The sequence below is a fragment of the Mobula birostris genome, chromosome 1, assembly GCF_030028105.1.
Source record: "Mobula birostris isolate sMobBir1 chromosome 1, sMobBir1.hap1, whole genome shotgun sequence".
In the NCBI taxonomy this organism is placed as follows: Eukaryota; Metazoa; Chordata; class Chondrichthyes; order Myliobatiformes; family Myliobatidae; genus Mobula; species Mobula birostris.
This window is the reverse complement of record NC_092370.1, coordinates 10072675-10088552: the sequence shown is the minus strand read 5'-3', so window position 1 is coordinate 10088552 and position 15878 is coordinate 10072675. Positions and strand designations below refer to the sequence as shown.

The 15878-nt window shown below is 44.2% G+C and overlaps 1 protein-coding gene across 12 annotated transcripts in view; it reads right to left on the bottom strand.

The window, feature by feature from the left end:
- sugct (succinyl-CoA:glutarate-CoA transferase) overlaps nucleotides 1–15878 on the bottom strand; it is a 564860-nt gene that overhangs the window by 482678 nt on the left and 66304 nt on the right. For all 12 annotated transcript variants that reach the window (XR_011885315.1, XR_011885312.1, XR_011885321.1 and 9 more), the window contains exon 5: nucleotides 11260–11310. Coding sequence is in view for 8 of the 12 variants with exons in the window: in XM_072252169.1 (XP_072108270.1) it covers nucleotides 11260–11310 (51 nt within the window). In the remaining 4 variants the exon portion in view is untranslated. The remainder of the gene's footprint in view (nucleotides 1–11259; nucleotides 11311–15878) is intronic.

Here is a 15878-nt window from a genome sequence, read left to right as displayed (position 1 = left end):
GGGTCCAAACTGACTCACAATACTCCAAGTGAGGCCTCACCAGCGCTTTATAAAGTTTCAACATTACATCCTTGCTTTTATATTTTAGTCCTCTTGAAATGAATGCTAACATTGCATTTGCCTTCGTCACCACAGACTCAAGCTGCGAATTAACCTTTAGGGATTCCTGCACAGATACTTCCAAGTCCCTTTGCGTCTCAGTTTTTTGTATTGCCTCTCCATTTAGAAAATAGTCATTTCATTTCTCCTACCAAAGTGCATGACTGTGCACTTCCCAACCCTGTATTCCATCTGCCACTTCTTTGCCCATTCTCTTAATCTGTCTAAATCCTTCTGCAGCCTCTCTACTTCCTCAACCATGGATGACAAGTGAGGTGGAAAATCTAGTCAGGTGGAAGAAGGCAGCATACATGAGGTTTAGGAAGCAAGGATCAGATGGGTCTATTGAGGAATATAGGGAAGCAAGAAAGGAGCTTAAGAAGGGGCTGAGAAGAGCAAGAAGGGGGCATGAGAAGGCCTTGACGAGTAGGGTAAAGAAAAACCCCAAGGCATTCTTCAATTATGTGAAGAAAAAAAGGATGACAGGAGTGAAGGTAGGACCGATTAGAGATAAAGGTGGGAAGGTGTGCCTGGAGGCTGGGGAAGTGAGCGAGGTCCTCAATGCATACTACTCTTCGGTATTCACCAATGAGAGGGAACTTGGTGATGGTGAGGACAATATGAGTGAGGTTGATGTTCTGGAGCATGTTGATATTAAGGGAGAGGAGGTGTTGGAGTTGTTAAAATACATTAGGACAGATAAGTCTCTGGGGCCTGACGGAATATTCCCCAGGCTGCTCCACAAGGCAAGAGAAGAAATTGCTGAGCATCTGGTTAGGATTTTTATGTCCTGGTTGTCCACGGGAATGGTACCGGAGGATTAGAGGGAGGCAAATGTTGTCCCCTTGTTCAAAAAAGGTAGTAGGGATAGTCCGGGAAATTATAGACCAGTGAGCCTTATGTCTGTGGTGGGAAAGCTGTTGGAAAAGATTCTTAGAGATAGGATCTATAGGCATTTAGAGAATCATGGTCTGATCAGGGACAGTCAGCATGGCTTTGTGAAGGGCAGATAGTGTCTAACAAGCCTGATAGAGTTCTTTGAGGAGGTGACCAAGCATATAGATGAGGTTAAACAACAGGAATTCTGCAGATGCTGGAAATTCAAGCAACACACATCAAAGTTGCTGGTGAACGCAGCAGGCCAGGCAGCACCTCTAGGAAGAGGTGCAGTCGATGTTTCGGGCCGAGACCCTTCGTCAGGACTAACTGAAGGAAGAGTGAGTAAGGGATTTGAAAGTTGGAGGGGGAGGGGGAGATCCAAAATGATAGGAGAAGACAGGAGGGGGAGGGATGGAGCCAAGAGCTGGATAGGTGATTGGCAAAAGGGGATACGAGAGGATCATGGGACAGGAGGTCCGGGAAGAAAGATGGGGGGGGGGGACCCAGAGGATGGGCAAGAGGTATATTCAGAAGGACAGAGGGAGAATAGGAGAGTGAGAGAAAGAATGTGTGCATAAAAATAAGTAACAGATGGGGTACGAGGGGGAGGTGGGGCCTAGCGGAAGTTAGAGAAGTCGATGTTCATGCCATCAGGTTGGAGGCTACCCAGATGGAACATAAGGTGTTGTTCCTCCAACCTGAGTGTGGCTTCATCTTTACAGTAGAGGAGGCCGTGGATAGACATGTCAGAATGGGAATGGGATGTGGAATTAAAATGTGTGGGCACCAGGAGATCCTGCTTTCTCTGGCAGACAGAGCGTAGATGTTCAGCAAAGCGGTCTCCCAGTCTGTGTCGGGTCTCACCAATATATAAAAGGCCACATCCGGAGCACCGGATGCAGTATATCACCCCAGTCCACTCACAGGTGAAGTGTTGCCTCACCTGGAAGGACTGTTTGGGGCCCTGAATGGTGGTAAGGGAGGAAGTGTAAGGGCATGTGTAGCACTTGTTCCGCTTACACGGATAAGTGCCAGGAGGGTGATCAGTGGGGAGGGATGGGGGGGACGAATGGACAAGGGAGTTGTGTAGGGAGCGATCCCTGCGGAATGCAGAGAGAGCGGGGGAGGGAAAGATGTGCTTAGTGGTGGGGTCCCGTTGGAGGTGGCGGAAGTTACGGAGAATAATATGTTGGACCCGGAGGCTGGTGGGGTGGTAGGTGAGGACCAGGGGAACCCTATTCCTAGTGGGGTGGCGGGAGGATGGAGTGAGAGCAGATGTACGTGAAATGGGGGAGATGCGTTTAAGAGCAGAGTTGATAGTGGAGGAAGGGAAGCCCCTTTCTTTAAAAAATGAAGACATCTCCCTCGTCCTAGAATGAAAAGCCTCATCCTGAGAGCAGATGCGGTGGAGACCGAGGAATTGCGAGAAGGGGATGGCGTTTTTGCAAGAGACAGGGTGAGAAGAGGAATAGTCCAGATAGCTGTGAGAGTCAGTAGGCTTATAGTAGACATCAGTGGATAAGCTGTCTCCAGAGACAGAGACAGAAAGATCTAGAAAGGGGAGGGAGGTGTCGGAAATGGACCAGGTAAACTTGAGGGCAGGGTGAAAGTTGGAGGCAAAGTTAATAAAGTCAACGAGTTCTGCATGCATGCAGGAAGCAGCACCAATGCAGTCGTCGATGTAGCGAAGGAAAAGTGGGGGACAGATACCAGAATAGGCACGGAACATAGATTGTTCCACAAACCCAACAAAAAGGCAGGCACAGCTAGGACCCATACGGGTGCCCATAGCTACACCTTTAGTTTGGAGGAAGTGGGAGGAGCCAAAGGAGAAATTATTAAGAGTAAGGACTAATTCCACTAGACGGAGCAGAGTGGTGGTAGAGGGGAACTGATTAGGTCTGGAATCCAAAAAGAAGCGTAGAGCTTTGAGACCTTCCTGATGGGGGATGGAAGTATATAAGGACTGGATATCCATGGTGAAAATAAAGCGGTGAGGGCCAGGGAACTTAAAATCATCGAAAAGTTTAAGAGCGTGAGAAGTGTCACGAACATAGGTCGGAAGGGATTGAACAAGGGGTGATAAAACAGTGTTGAGGTATGCAGAAATGAGTTCGGTGGGGCAGGAGCAAGCTGAGACAATAGATCGGCCAGGACAGGCAGGTTTGTGGATCTTGGGTAGGAGGTAGAAACGGGAAGTGTGGGGTGTGGGAACTATAAGGTTGGTAGCAGTGGATGGGAGATCCCCTGAGCGGATAAAGTCGGTGATGGTGTGGGAGACAATGGCCTTCAACGACCAAGGACACCTTCACAGCGAACAATAGCCCACCAAGAACCTCCCTTCCTGTATCTATCCAAATGCTTCTTAAATATTGCAATTGTATCGTCTTAACAAAATTCCCTGGCAGCTCATTGCAAGTACTCAGTATCCTCTGTGTAAGAAATTACCATGCAGCTCTCTTTTAGATTCTGCCCTCTTATCTTGTATCTGTGCCATCTAGCTTTGGACTCCCCAGCCTGGGAAAAAGAATTGAAGTTCAAGCTTAGCTTAATTACTGTCAAATGAAACATCCTCTGGGGCGAAATTACAAAACATACCACCTCATTCAGGACTGCAAACAAACAGATCGTTACGCAAAATAAAATTATATGCATAGGCCAATGACAAGCTCTGCAAATTGACCGTTCTGTTCCTGACATTGTGTAGATGAACACACAGGCAAGACTATGACTGACCACCTTATCCATATTGCTCCTGATCTTATAAGCTTCTGTCAAGTCCCCTGACAATATTAAGTCCCCTAATAATGCAGAAGAAGCTTTTTCCGCTCAGGTTGTGTGAGAATAGAACAAGAGGTGATAGATTTAAGGCAAAACATGAAATATTATAGGGGAATCTAAGAGCATGGCCTGGATGGTGGGGGTTCTTGATGATGGATGCTTATTTCTTACAACAGTACTCCATGTAGATGTGCTCCGTGTTGGGGAGGGTTTAACTATGATGGACTGGGCTGTACCCATTGATTTTGTTGGCGTTTTTTTGATTGTGTTTCCATACCAGGCCGTGCTGCAGCCAGTCAATATAATCTGTATCACATATCAATAAGCTTGTCAAAGTTTCAGATGACATGACAAATCTTAGCAAACGTTGAGAAAGTAGAACTATTGCCGTGCTTCCTTTGTAATGGCACTTAATTGTGAGACCCAGGACAGATCGTCTGAAATGCCCAGGAATTGAAATTTTCTGACCCTCTCCAACTCTGATCACCGATGAGTACTGGCTCATAGCTTCCCCCACTTGTAGTCAATAAGCTCGTTCTAGGAGACTTAATGGGCTGATTGGTCTGATTCTGCTCCTGTGTCCCATGGTGTTCTGGTCTCAGTCCATGCAGGCTCTGAGGTAATCACATTCCCACACCTATTTCCCTCCAAACTATTGCCGTTCACATTCTCTTTCACTTATTCCACTGACAACCTGCTGTCAGGGAAGCTCTTCACATCAGCAGTGGGGTCAAGAACAGGAGAGTGTAGAATGAAGGGTCTTGGCATGAAACATCAACAGTTTGTTCCTCTCCACAGATACTGCCTGACCTGCTGAATGCCTCCAGCATTTTGTCTGTGTTCTTGTAGAATGAAGATGTTTTGTAAATAAACTAGGAGTGATGGAAGGTAATATATTTTTACACTTCAAATATTTAAGGTCTGGATGCAAACGTGTCTTAATAGTGGAGTCAGATTGATATCGCATTTTCACCCATGACTGACAGCATTGCCCAGAGTCCCCTGGAGTGTGACACTCACAAATGCTACACTATTTACAATCTGTGCCACTGAATGGACAAGGTTGGCGAATGTCTCAAACCTTCCAAACACAATTTTAGCACAGAATCTCCCTTAACCAGGACAAGGGGCAGGGACAGTGAACAATACCACCTCTACAATTCCCCAGGTCACCATTGCCACGCCACCATCAAGAATGCCTACCGTGCTATTCCACACCCTCATTTTGTGAAGTCTGATCACCTGGCCGTACTTCTACTCCCTGAGTATAGGCAGAGACTGCAGACTGCAGCACCAGTAGTGAGGACCAAGAAGGTATGGACAAGGGAGGCACAGGAGTGCCTACAGGACTGTTTTGAATCGGTGGACTGGACTGTATTCAGGGATTCATCTTTGAACCTGGATGAGTATGCTGCAGTTGTTACCGACTTCATAAAAACCTGTGTAGATGACTGTGTGCCTACAAAGACTTACTGTACATTCCCAATGCCTTCTATGCCCGCTTTGAAAGGGAGAACACAACTACTAGTGTGAAGATCCCTGCTGCACCAGATGACCCTGAGATCTCCATCACAGAGGCTGATGTTAGACTGTCTTCAAAGAGAGTGAATCCTCGCAAGGTGCAAGGTCCAGATGGAGTACCTGGTAAGGCTCTGAAAGCTTGTGCCAACCAACTGGCGGGAGTATTCAAGGACATTTTCAACCTCTCACTGCTACAGGCTAAAGTTCCCACTTGCTTCAAAAAGGCAACAATTATTCCAGTGCCTAAGAAGAGTAACGTGGGCTGCCTTAATGACTAATGTGGGTAGCACCCACACCGACAGCGATGAAATGCTTTGCAAGTTTGGTCATGACTAGAATGAACTCCTGCCTCAGCAAGGACCTGGACCCATTGCAATTTGCCTATCGCCACAATAGGTCAACGGCAGACGCAGTCTCAATGGCTCGCCACACGGATTTAGACCACCTGGACAACACAAACACCTACATCAGGATGCCGTTCATCAACTATAGTTCAGCATTTAATACCATCATTCCCACAATCCTGATTGAGAAGTTGCAGAACCTGGGCCTCTGTACCTCCCTCTGCAATTGGATCCTCGACTTCCTAACCAGAAGACCACAGTCTGGTGGATTGGTGATAATATATCCTCCTTGCTGATGATCAACACTGGTGCACCTCAGGGGTGTGTGTTTAGCCCACTGCTCTACTCTCTATATACACATAACTGTGTGGCTAGGCATAGCTCGAATACCATCTATACATTTGCTGACGATACAACCATCGTTGGCAGAACCTCAGGTGATGACAAGAGGGCATTCAGGAGTGAGATATGCCAGCTAGTGTAGTGGTGCCTCAGCAACAACTGTCAGTAAGATGGAAGAGCTGATTGTGGACTTCAGGAATGGTAAGATGAAAGAACACATTCCAATCCACATAGAGGGATCAGAAATGGAGACAGTGAGCAGTTTCAAGTTCCTGGGTGTCAAGATCTCTCGTTACATACCTCAAGGAGATCTTGCGACTTTCTTGTGAGAATGATGTAATGGTCTTTTGGAGGTCACCTGATGTAATTTTCCTGCCAATGTGAGGTCATGTGATGACATGTTCACCACGGGTATAAAAGGGGACGACCCCTGGTGACGCAGGTTTTTTTAGTTAAAACGTCAATGAGATACTCCACTCCGCTGCTTATTTGCATCATGACGCAGTTTTGATTTTAAATGGAGTTTTATGTTCTAATGTAAGGTACAGAAGTCTGAGCCAGCAGTTTGACAATCGCTGCCAGGTTTGTTAACGTATCTTTTCAGTAACATTAGAGAGTGAAGACGGGACCCTGAAGGAGACGTTCGACGGGTTTGGAAAGGATCGGCCATTAAAGAATTCGTTCAGGAAAGAGTGATCTGCATGAGATAGTCTCTGCTAAAAGTGGCAGAAAGGCTGTGCAAGATTATTCTACGGAGGAGGAAGGTCAGTGCCTTTAAAACTGTTTTATTTCCATCACTGTGAATCCTGTGGAAAGGGCAGGATCCGACTGGGAGTGGCAGTGACGCCGTGTCTTCGAGGAATTCGTTACTTCATGAAAGTCGCTCCTGATTGACTCTATAAATCTCTTGGACTTTAAAATTTACCATTCAAAGAACTGTGTTTGAATTTATTGCTTTAAGAACTGGTTTCGCATTATCGCTTTAAGAACTAGTACTGAGTAGTGGTTTACCAAATGGCCGCATAGCCGTTTACTTCCGGTTAGGGTTTTCATTTTTTTTTCATTGTTTATCAGGGTTTAATAAATGTTTGTTTGTATATAAATCCTGACTCGATATATTCATTGTTGCCGATCACATGACACTCTGAGGGTCTAACCTGGTCCCAACAAATCGATGCAGTTATAAAGAAGGCAAGACAGCGGCTATACTTTATTAAGAGTTTGAAGTGATTTGCCATGTCAACAAATACACACAAAAACTTCCTATAGTTGTACCGTGGAGAGCATTCTGACAGGCTGCATCACTGTCTGGTATGGAGGGGCTACTGCACAGGACCAAAAGAAGCTGCAGAAGGTTGAAAATCTAGTCAGCTCCATCTTGGGTACTAGCCTACAAAGTACCCAGGACATCTTTAGGGAGCGGTGTCTCAGAAAGGCAGCATCCATTATTAAGGACCTCCAGCACCCAGGGCATGCCCTTTTCTCACTGTTACCATCAGGTAGGAGGTACAGAAGCCTGAAGGCACACACTCAGTGATTCAGGAACAGCTTCTTGCCCTCTAGCATCTGATTACTAAATAGACATTGAATCTTTGGACACTACCTCACTTTTTTTGCATATACAGAATTTCTGTTTTTGCATGTTTTTTAAATCTATCCAATATATGTATTTACTTGTTTATTTATTATTATTATTATTTTTTCTCTCTCTTTGCTAGATTATGTATTGCACTGAACTGCTGCTGCTAAGTTAACAAATTTCACGTCACATGCCGGTGATAATAAACCTGATTCTGATTCTGTAAGTGACACATTTCACTGTATGTTTTGATGCACACTTGACAAATAAATCTGAATCTCTGGTTATCTGTCTCAGTGTTGCAGATGCCGCAGTACTTCATATCACCAATCAAATCACAGCAACAGTGAAGGTGGAGGAAGATGGCAACAGTGAAGGATCCCCAGTCATATGGCCTTCAATGCCACTGGACCCTGACCCTGATCTGTCAAGGACCCCCTCAACAAACAAAGTCACGTACAGGCATCCTCCATTCAAGGGAATAACCCCTTGGGAGAACATCATACAAGTTTATTGTCATCTGCCTGTACATAAATACAACCAAACAACATTCCTCTGGACCACGGTGCACCCACAATACATATGTCATACACAAAATATAAGACAAATATTACCATCAAATATTTTTTTTAATTAATTCAAAAATACATGAAGTGCGCAGCACAGGTAAACAGTAAACTGCAAGAAGCTCGCTGTCCTAGTGACGAGACCTTGGTGGTGGCAGAGTATTCATTAGTCTCACAGCCTGAGGGAAGAAGCTGTTACCCAGTCTGGCAGTCCTAGTCCTGATGCTCCTGTACCTCCTTCCTGACAGCCATGAGTCAAAGGCACTGTGAGAAGGCTGGTAAGGAGCCTTTCATCCATAACACTCCAAATGTCACAAATATGGGGCGGGGGGTGGGGTGGGGAGGGAGACCCTGTCAAATCTCTTAGCAGTTCTTACTATTATCTGTAGGGTCTTGCAGTCTGACGCCTTGCATACTCAAGTGATCATAGTACTACCGTAAGGGGAAGGTCAGGGGTAGTTCTTTTTTAACAGAGTGTAGTGGGTGCATGGAACACCCTGCCGGGGTGGTGGCAGAGGCAGATACATTAGGGACATTTAATACACTCTTAGATAGGCACATGAATGGTAGTAAAATGGAGAGTTATGAAAGAGGGAAGGGTTAGGTTGATCTTGGAGTAAGTTAAAAGGTCAGTATATCGTAGGCTGAAGTGCCAGTACTGTGCTGAGGTGTTCCATGTTCTATGTTAATATTGACAGTGCTCATAGGCAACTTTGACACTCCCATTCTAGCTTATAACATCACATATGTATTTGTGATCCCTCTTCATGAACTCTGTACTGAAGCCTTGACTAAACAACTTGATTCCCCTGCAAACTGTATCATCATTTCATTTCATGCATCTTTCTAAAGACAGAAATGCAAGAAAAATGTAAGACCCTCTGCCTGTTGCTTCTTAAGAATCCAGAAAAGTGATTTAAATCAATCCAAGAATATAATTTATAAATATAATGGTAAATAGAAATAAATAGAAAGAATCTAATCTGCAGGTCTACAGTACTGTGCAAAAGCATTAAGCACATATATACAGCTAGGGTGCCTAAGAATTTTGTACCGTACTGCACTTGTCAACATGGAGTGGAAAGCAAGTTTGTAAATCAGGCGGGAGCAAAGTATGTTGCAGACAGCAAGGGTGGAGTGCCATGAGAGGGGTGTGGGACAGATGGCAGAGAAAGAGTGCTGGGGGAGGGGTGGTGTGGGTGCTCTGAGACACTAGGCAAGGCTATTTGATTCCAAACAATTAGATAATTGATCACTATAGAATATCTCTTGAGTGCTTCCCGTTCTAGCCCTCTCCGTTCCCCTTTTTCCAACCATAATTCCCCTCTCCCTGCCCCCCTCCCACTCTCAGTCCACAATAGAGACCCACATCCGGATCAGGTTTGCCATTACTCACATATGTTATGAGATTTGTATTTTTTTACAGCACCAGTACAATGCAATATATAAAATTACTACAGTACTGTGCAAAAGTCTTAGGCTCACTATATATATATGCCTAAGACTTTTGCATAGCACTGTATAAATATATAAACTTTTATAAATAGAAGGAACATAATCTATCATTTTCATTCTGAGATAGAACTAGTGCAAGTTACACCTATCTCATTACATCAATACCAGTTATTTGTGGCCAGCAATTGTAATTGTGGCTAATGGGGAAAAACTGGGATTAAAATTAGATTAAAATGGTGTACATTTGTTAAAGATGAATCTGAATAAAACTCGAGAGACTAACTTCTTACAGTTACAACAGTTTATTGCGCACCCTCCTGCAGGAGTTTGAGACCCAGTTGTCAGAGGGAAGGCACTCAAGTACTGCCACCATCCAACAAGTGGGCCCACTCTCTTCAGTTACAGCCGTATATTTATACGTAGTAAGCTCCATACATTACTGTTGCAAGATGTCATTTGAACTAGTACGCCCACCAAGTCTTTTGGAGAGAAACTTAGTTACAGATAAGAGAGTCCGCTATATCAAGGCTTCATTACAGATGGATGTGCTGTCCAGCCCTTATCAGTTATTCCCTTTGCTAGGCCCTGACTTAATTACAGATGGATGTTCATTCCTGTCCTTATCAGTGAGTCCTCCTTCCCCTACTCAAACAAAGGTACAATGTACAATGTTATCAAACTCTCAATGTCTCTCTACAAACCAAGGGAGAACTAACATAAGCCGGTTTTAGCTAACTGCTGAAGACAAGAGTTTACCTCAGTTCAAAAATTCCTATTCAGTCCCAATTATTCTTTTAGCCAGAGGTTACATAGGTTCAAAATGATTTTTTTATATCCTCAATTCCTCACATTTAATATATCTTATCTTGGAAAAGAAAACAATTCATGCCTCAACAACTCATATATGAAATCTGGCTGTGAATACTCACTGATCGTCTGCCAATATTGGTTTCCAAATCTAAACTTCCCTGGCACAAGGAGCACTGTAAATGTACACTTCACCCAGAATAAGGTTAGTTCCTGGAACTAAACATTCTGGGTGAAGTGCCCATCCAGTGTTTCGAGCTGAGCTGAGACCCTTCATCAGGACACCTGAACTTCTGAATGGCAGTGTAGTTGATACAAAAACATGTTTAATTGTTGCTGTCCGTTTCAGAAAATAAATTTTCTTCATTTTAATCATCACTTTGGTCACCTTTAAAACAAAGCTTTCTTCGCAATAATTGCAGAAACAATGTTGAAGTATTATTGTAAACATGACAAAATCTGCAGATGCTGGAAATCCAGAGCAACTCACACAAAATGCTGGAGGAACCCAGCGGGTTAGGCAGCGTCAATGAAGAGGAATAAACAGTCGATGTTTCATGCCGAGACCCATCATCAGCTTTACAGCACCAGCCTTCACCAATCAGGGTTCGTTTCCCACTGCTGCCTGTAAGTATGTTCACCCATGACCACATAGATTTCCTCTGGTGCTCCAGCTTCCTCCCATATTCCACAGACATACACTCAGAGCTAATAAGTTGTGGGCATGCTATAATGGCACCAGTTGCACGGCAACATTTTCATACTGCCCACCACAATTCTTGCTGATTTGATTTGATGCCAAAAATGACACACTTATCTGTACAGTATGTTTCAATGTAAAGTTTTCTTAATCTTTGAAATAAGAAGCTATTTTAAAATGACTTACGTCTTTTATTATACGGACCCCATCAGGATTCTTCAGATTTACTGCTATACTCTGTGGAGAAAAGGGATGATATCAAACATAACTTCATAACAATTTAGATCAACCATGTAAAATAATCAGTTACTAGTTTAAATGAGACAAATAACCCCTGCTCTTCTAACTTTACACTTGTGATTGTGTGGTTAAGTACAGCTCCAAAGCCATATTTAAGTTTGCTGATGAGGCCACTTTTGTTGGCTGAATCAAAGGTGGTGACAAATCAGCATAGAGGAGGGAGATTGAAAATCTGTTAGAATGGTGTTGTAATAACAACCTCTCACTCAACGTCAGCGAAACCAAGGAGCTGATTATTGACTACAGGAGGAAGAAGTCGGAGGTCCATGAGCCAGTCCTCGTTAGGGGATCAGAGGTGGAGAGGATTGGGAACTTGAAATTCCTTGGCATTATCATAACAGAGGATCTGTGCTGGGGCCAGCAAGTAACTGCCATCATAAAGAAGATGTGGCAGCACCTCTACTTACTTAGAAGTTTGCACAGATTCAGCATTTAATCTAAAATTTTGACAGACTTCTATAGATGCACAATAGAAAGTATCCTGACTAATTGCATCATAGTCTGGTATTCAAACACAAATGCCCTTCCCCTCCATTGCACACATCTACAAGGAACACTGCCACAAGAAAGCCGCATCCATCATCAAGGACCACTGATTCTAATGTAGTTCTCTATTTTTCATTGATTATATCATAGTTCTGCTCTGTGAATGCCTGCAAGAAAATTACCCTCAAGGCAGTCTATGGTGACATATATGTACTTGGATAATGAATTTACTTTGAACTTTGAAAAGTAGCTAAACATTGGCCGGGGAGGGGTGGGGGGGGGGTGGTGTGGTACAAGAGTTGCCAGTACAGCAGAATTGGTAAGACTCGCAAATTTCCATCTCTGACCATTGGAGAATTAGGTGAGTATCGAACTACATATATGTCACCATACACAACACTGAGGTTAATTTTCTATCAGGCATTAGCAGTAAATACAAGAAAAGCAATAGCATCAATGAATCACTGCAACCAACAGGACAGAAAAACAACCAATGTGCAAAGACAACAGTGTAAATACAAACGGAAAGAAAAGAAAAAGAAATAATAATATTGGTTGAATATCCCCTCCCCGAAATGCTTGGGGCTGGAAGTGTTTCGGATTTCAGATTTTTGGGTTCATCTGGTATGAAGCACACAAACCATCACTGTTTTGGTCTGAAGTGCTATTGCTGAAAGCTTTCATGAAATGACTGAAAATAAGCCAAATTCTTGTTTGCTTTATTAGAGTGTATTCTCTTAAACGTTCAAAGTGCCTGAACAATTTTATTGCCTCATTTGAAAAAACTTTAACACACACAAACACACTGGCTGCTGTTGGTAGCTTGGTGCTGGTCTAAAGCCATATGTCAGATCCTCCACACTATACCGCCTACAATTCTTTTTCTTTTGTTCTGCTTCTGCATTTTTCACTATGGATTAACAACCACGGTCCATATTGGCTAATTCGAAACTTCTCTGCTTTATTTTAGATTTCCAGCTACAGCAGTATTTTGCTTTTCAAAACAACATTGCTTCTCTCTATGAAGATACTGGCTACCTTGCAACCTAAGAAACTGATTTTGTAGTGCTGTCATCAGTCACTGATTAATAATGAATTGTATTGTAGAATGTTTTTGAGCTACTGAGAAGTCTTGGCAATATGGCCAGCCCCCATGTTCATTGGCCTCAGTAGCTGACACAGTAATTACTGTGCTACCATGAGGTCACACTAGATGGCACTGCAACTCTTGCATCCTTTAAAAAGGTTCAGTTACCCCTTACTGCTTGGGGCCAGAAGTGTTTCAAATTTCGATCTTTTTCCAGTTTGTAATATATAATGAGATAACTTGGGATTGCCATCATTTCCGACTCTGAATTTATGTGCTACCAGTAAGCAGTCTTTGTCATAGACTTGTTCACCATACATACAGAAACATAGAAACATAGAAAATAGGTGCAGGAGTAGGCCATTAGGCCCTTCGAGCCCGCACCACCATTCAGTACGGTCATGGCTGATCATCCAACTCAGAACCTTGTACCTTGCCTTCTCTCCATACCCCCGATCCCTTTAGCCACAAGGGCCATATCTAATTCCCTCTTAAATATAGCCAATGAACTGGCCTCAACTGTTTCCTGTGGCAGAGAATTCCACAGATTCACCACTCTCTGTGTGAAGAAGTTTTTCCTCATCTCAGTCCTAAAAGGCTTCCCCTTTATCCTCAAACTGTGACCCCTCGTTCTGGACTTGCCAACATCGGTAACAATCTTCCTGAATCTAGCCTAGAATTTTATACGTTTCAATAAGATCCCCCCTCAGTCTTCTAAATTCCAGTGAGTATAAGCCTAGTCGATCCAGTCTTTCAGCATACGAAAGTCCTGCCATCCCAGGAATCAATCTGGTGAACCTTCTTTGTACTCCCTCTACGGCAAGAATGTCTTTCCTCAGATTAAGGGACCAAAACTGCACACAATACTCCAGGTGTGGTCTCACCAAGGCCTTGTACAACTGCAGTAGTACCTCCCTGCTCCTGTACTCGAATCCTCTTGCTATGAATGCCAGCATACCATTCGCCTTTTTCACCGCCTGCTGTACCTGTATGCCCACTTTCAATGACTGGTGTACAATGACACCCAGGTCTCATTGCACCTCCCCTTTTCCTAATCAGCCACCATTCAGATAACAATCTGTTTTCCTGTTCTTGCCACCAAAGTGGATAACCTCACATTTATCCACATTAAATTGGATCTGCCATGAATTTGCCCACTCACCTAACCTATCCAAGTTACCCTGCATCCTCTTAGCATCCTCCTCACAGTTAACGCTGCCGCCCAGCTTCGTGTCATCCGCAAACTTGGAGATGCTGCATTTAATTCCCTCGTCTGTCATTAATATATATTGTAAACAACTGGGGTCCCAGCACTGAGCCTTGCAGTACCCCACCAGTCACTGCCTGCTATTCTGAAAAGGTCCCATTTATTCCCACTCTTTGCTTCCTGTCTGCCAACCAATTCTCTATCCACATCAATACCATACCCCCAATACCGTGTGCTTTACGTTTGCACACTAATCTCCTGTGTGGGACCTTGTCAAAAGTCTTTTGAAAATCCAAATATACCACATCCACTGGTTCTCCCCTATCCACTCTACTAGTTACATCCTCAAAAAATTCTATAATATTTGTCAGACATGATTTTCCTTTCACAAATCCATGCTGACTTTGTCTGATGATTTCAAAGTTACTGGTGAATGCAGCAGGTCAGGCAGCATCCACAGGAAGAGGTACAGTCGACGTTTTGGGCCGAGACCCTTCATACCTCTTCCTATAGATGCTGCCTGACCTGCTGCATTCACCAGCAACTTTGATGTGTGTTGCTTGAAATTCCAGCATCTGCAGAATTCCTCGTGTTGTCCGATGATTTCACCACTTTCCAAATGTGCTTGTTATCACATCTTTGATAACTGACTCTACTTATCAGTTGTATATGTATTGGTGCAGCCTTTCAGCGTGTTAGATTTTCATCAGTGATGATCTTGGCAAACTCACCAATTAATTTCTCTGCTCCTTCATGATCAACAGACTACAAATCTTTTAAAATTTTATGTCATGCGTTTTCTTAAATTTCTTCAACATGCTAAATAATCGCCAGCACTTTCAATCTTCTGTTTGTTGTGATCAATCTTTGCTTGTTTCATAATCATCATACCGTTAAACATATGGTTTCCTTTCTGCCGTCATCAATGATGCCCTCACCCGCATCTCCTCCATTTCCCGCACTTCAGCCCTCACCCTTCCTCCCGCCACCACAACAGGGACAGAGCCCCCCCTTGTCCTCACCTACCAGCCCACCAGCCTCCGGATCCAGCACCTTATCCTCCGCAACTTCCACCTCCTTCAACAGGACCCCACCACTCAGCACACCTTTCCCTGTCCACTCCCTCCGCGACTCCCTGATCCACACGTCCCTCCCCACGGATCTCCCACCCGGCACTTATCCCTGTAAGCGCAAGAGCTACACCTGTCCCTACACCTCCTCTCTTGCCACCATTCAGGGCCCCAAACAGTCCTTACAGGTGAGGCAACACTTCACTTGTGAGTCTGTTGGGGTCATCTATTGCATCTGGTGCTCCCAGTGCAGCCTCCTCTACATCGGTGAAACCCAAAACAGATTTGGGGACCACTTCGTCGAGCACCTCCACTCTGTCTGCCACAACAGACAGGATCTCCCGGTTGCCACCCACTTCAACTCTGCTTCCCATTCCCATTCCTCTACTGCCATGATGAGGCTAAACTCAGGTTGGAGGAGCAACACCTCATATACCGTCTAGGTAGTCTCCAGCCTCTTGGTATGAACACAGAATTCTCCAACTTCTGGTAATTCCCTCCCCCTCCCTTCCCCTATCCCTATTTCACTTTGCCCCTTTCCCCAGCTGCCTATCACCTCCCTCTTGGTTCCGCCTCCTTCTACCACCCATTGTATTTTCCCCTATTCCTTCTTCACCTTTCCTGCTTATCACTTCCCTGCTTCCCCTCCCCCACC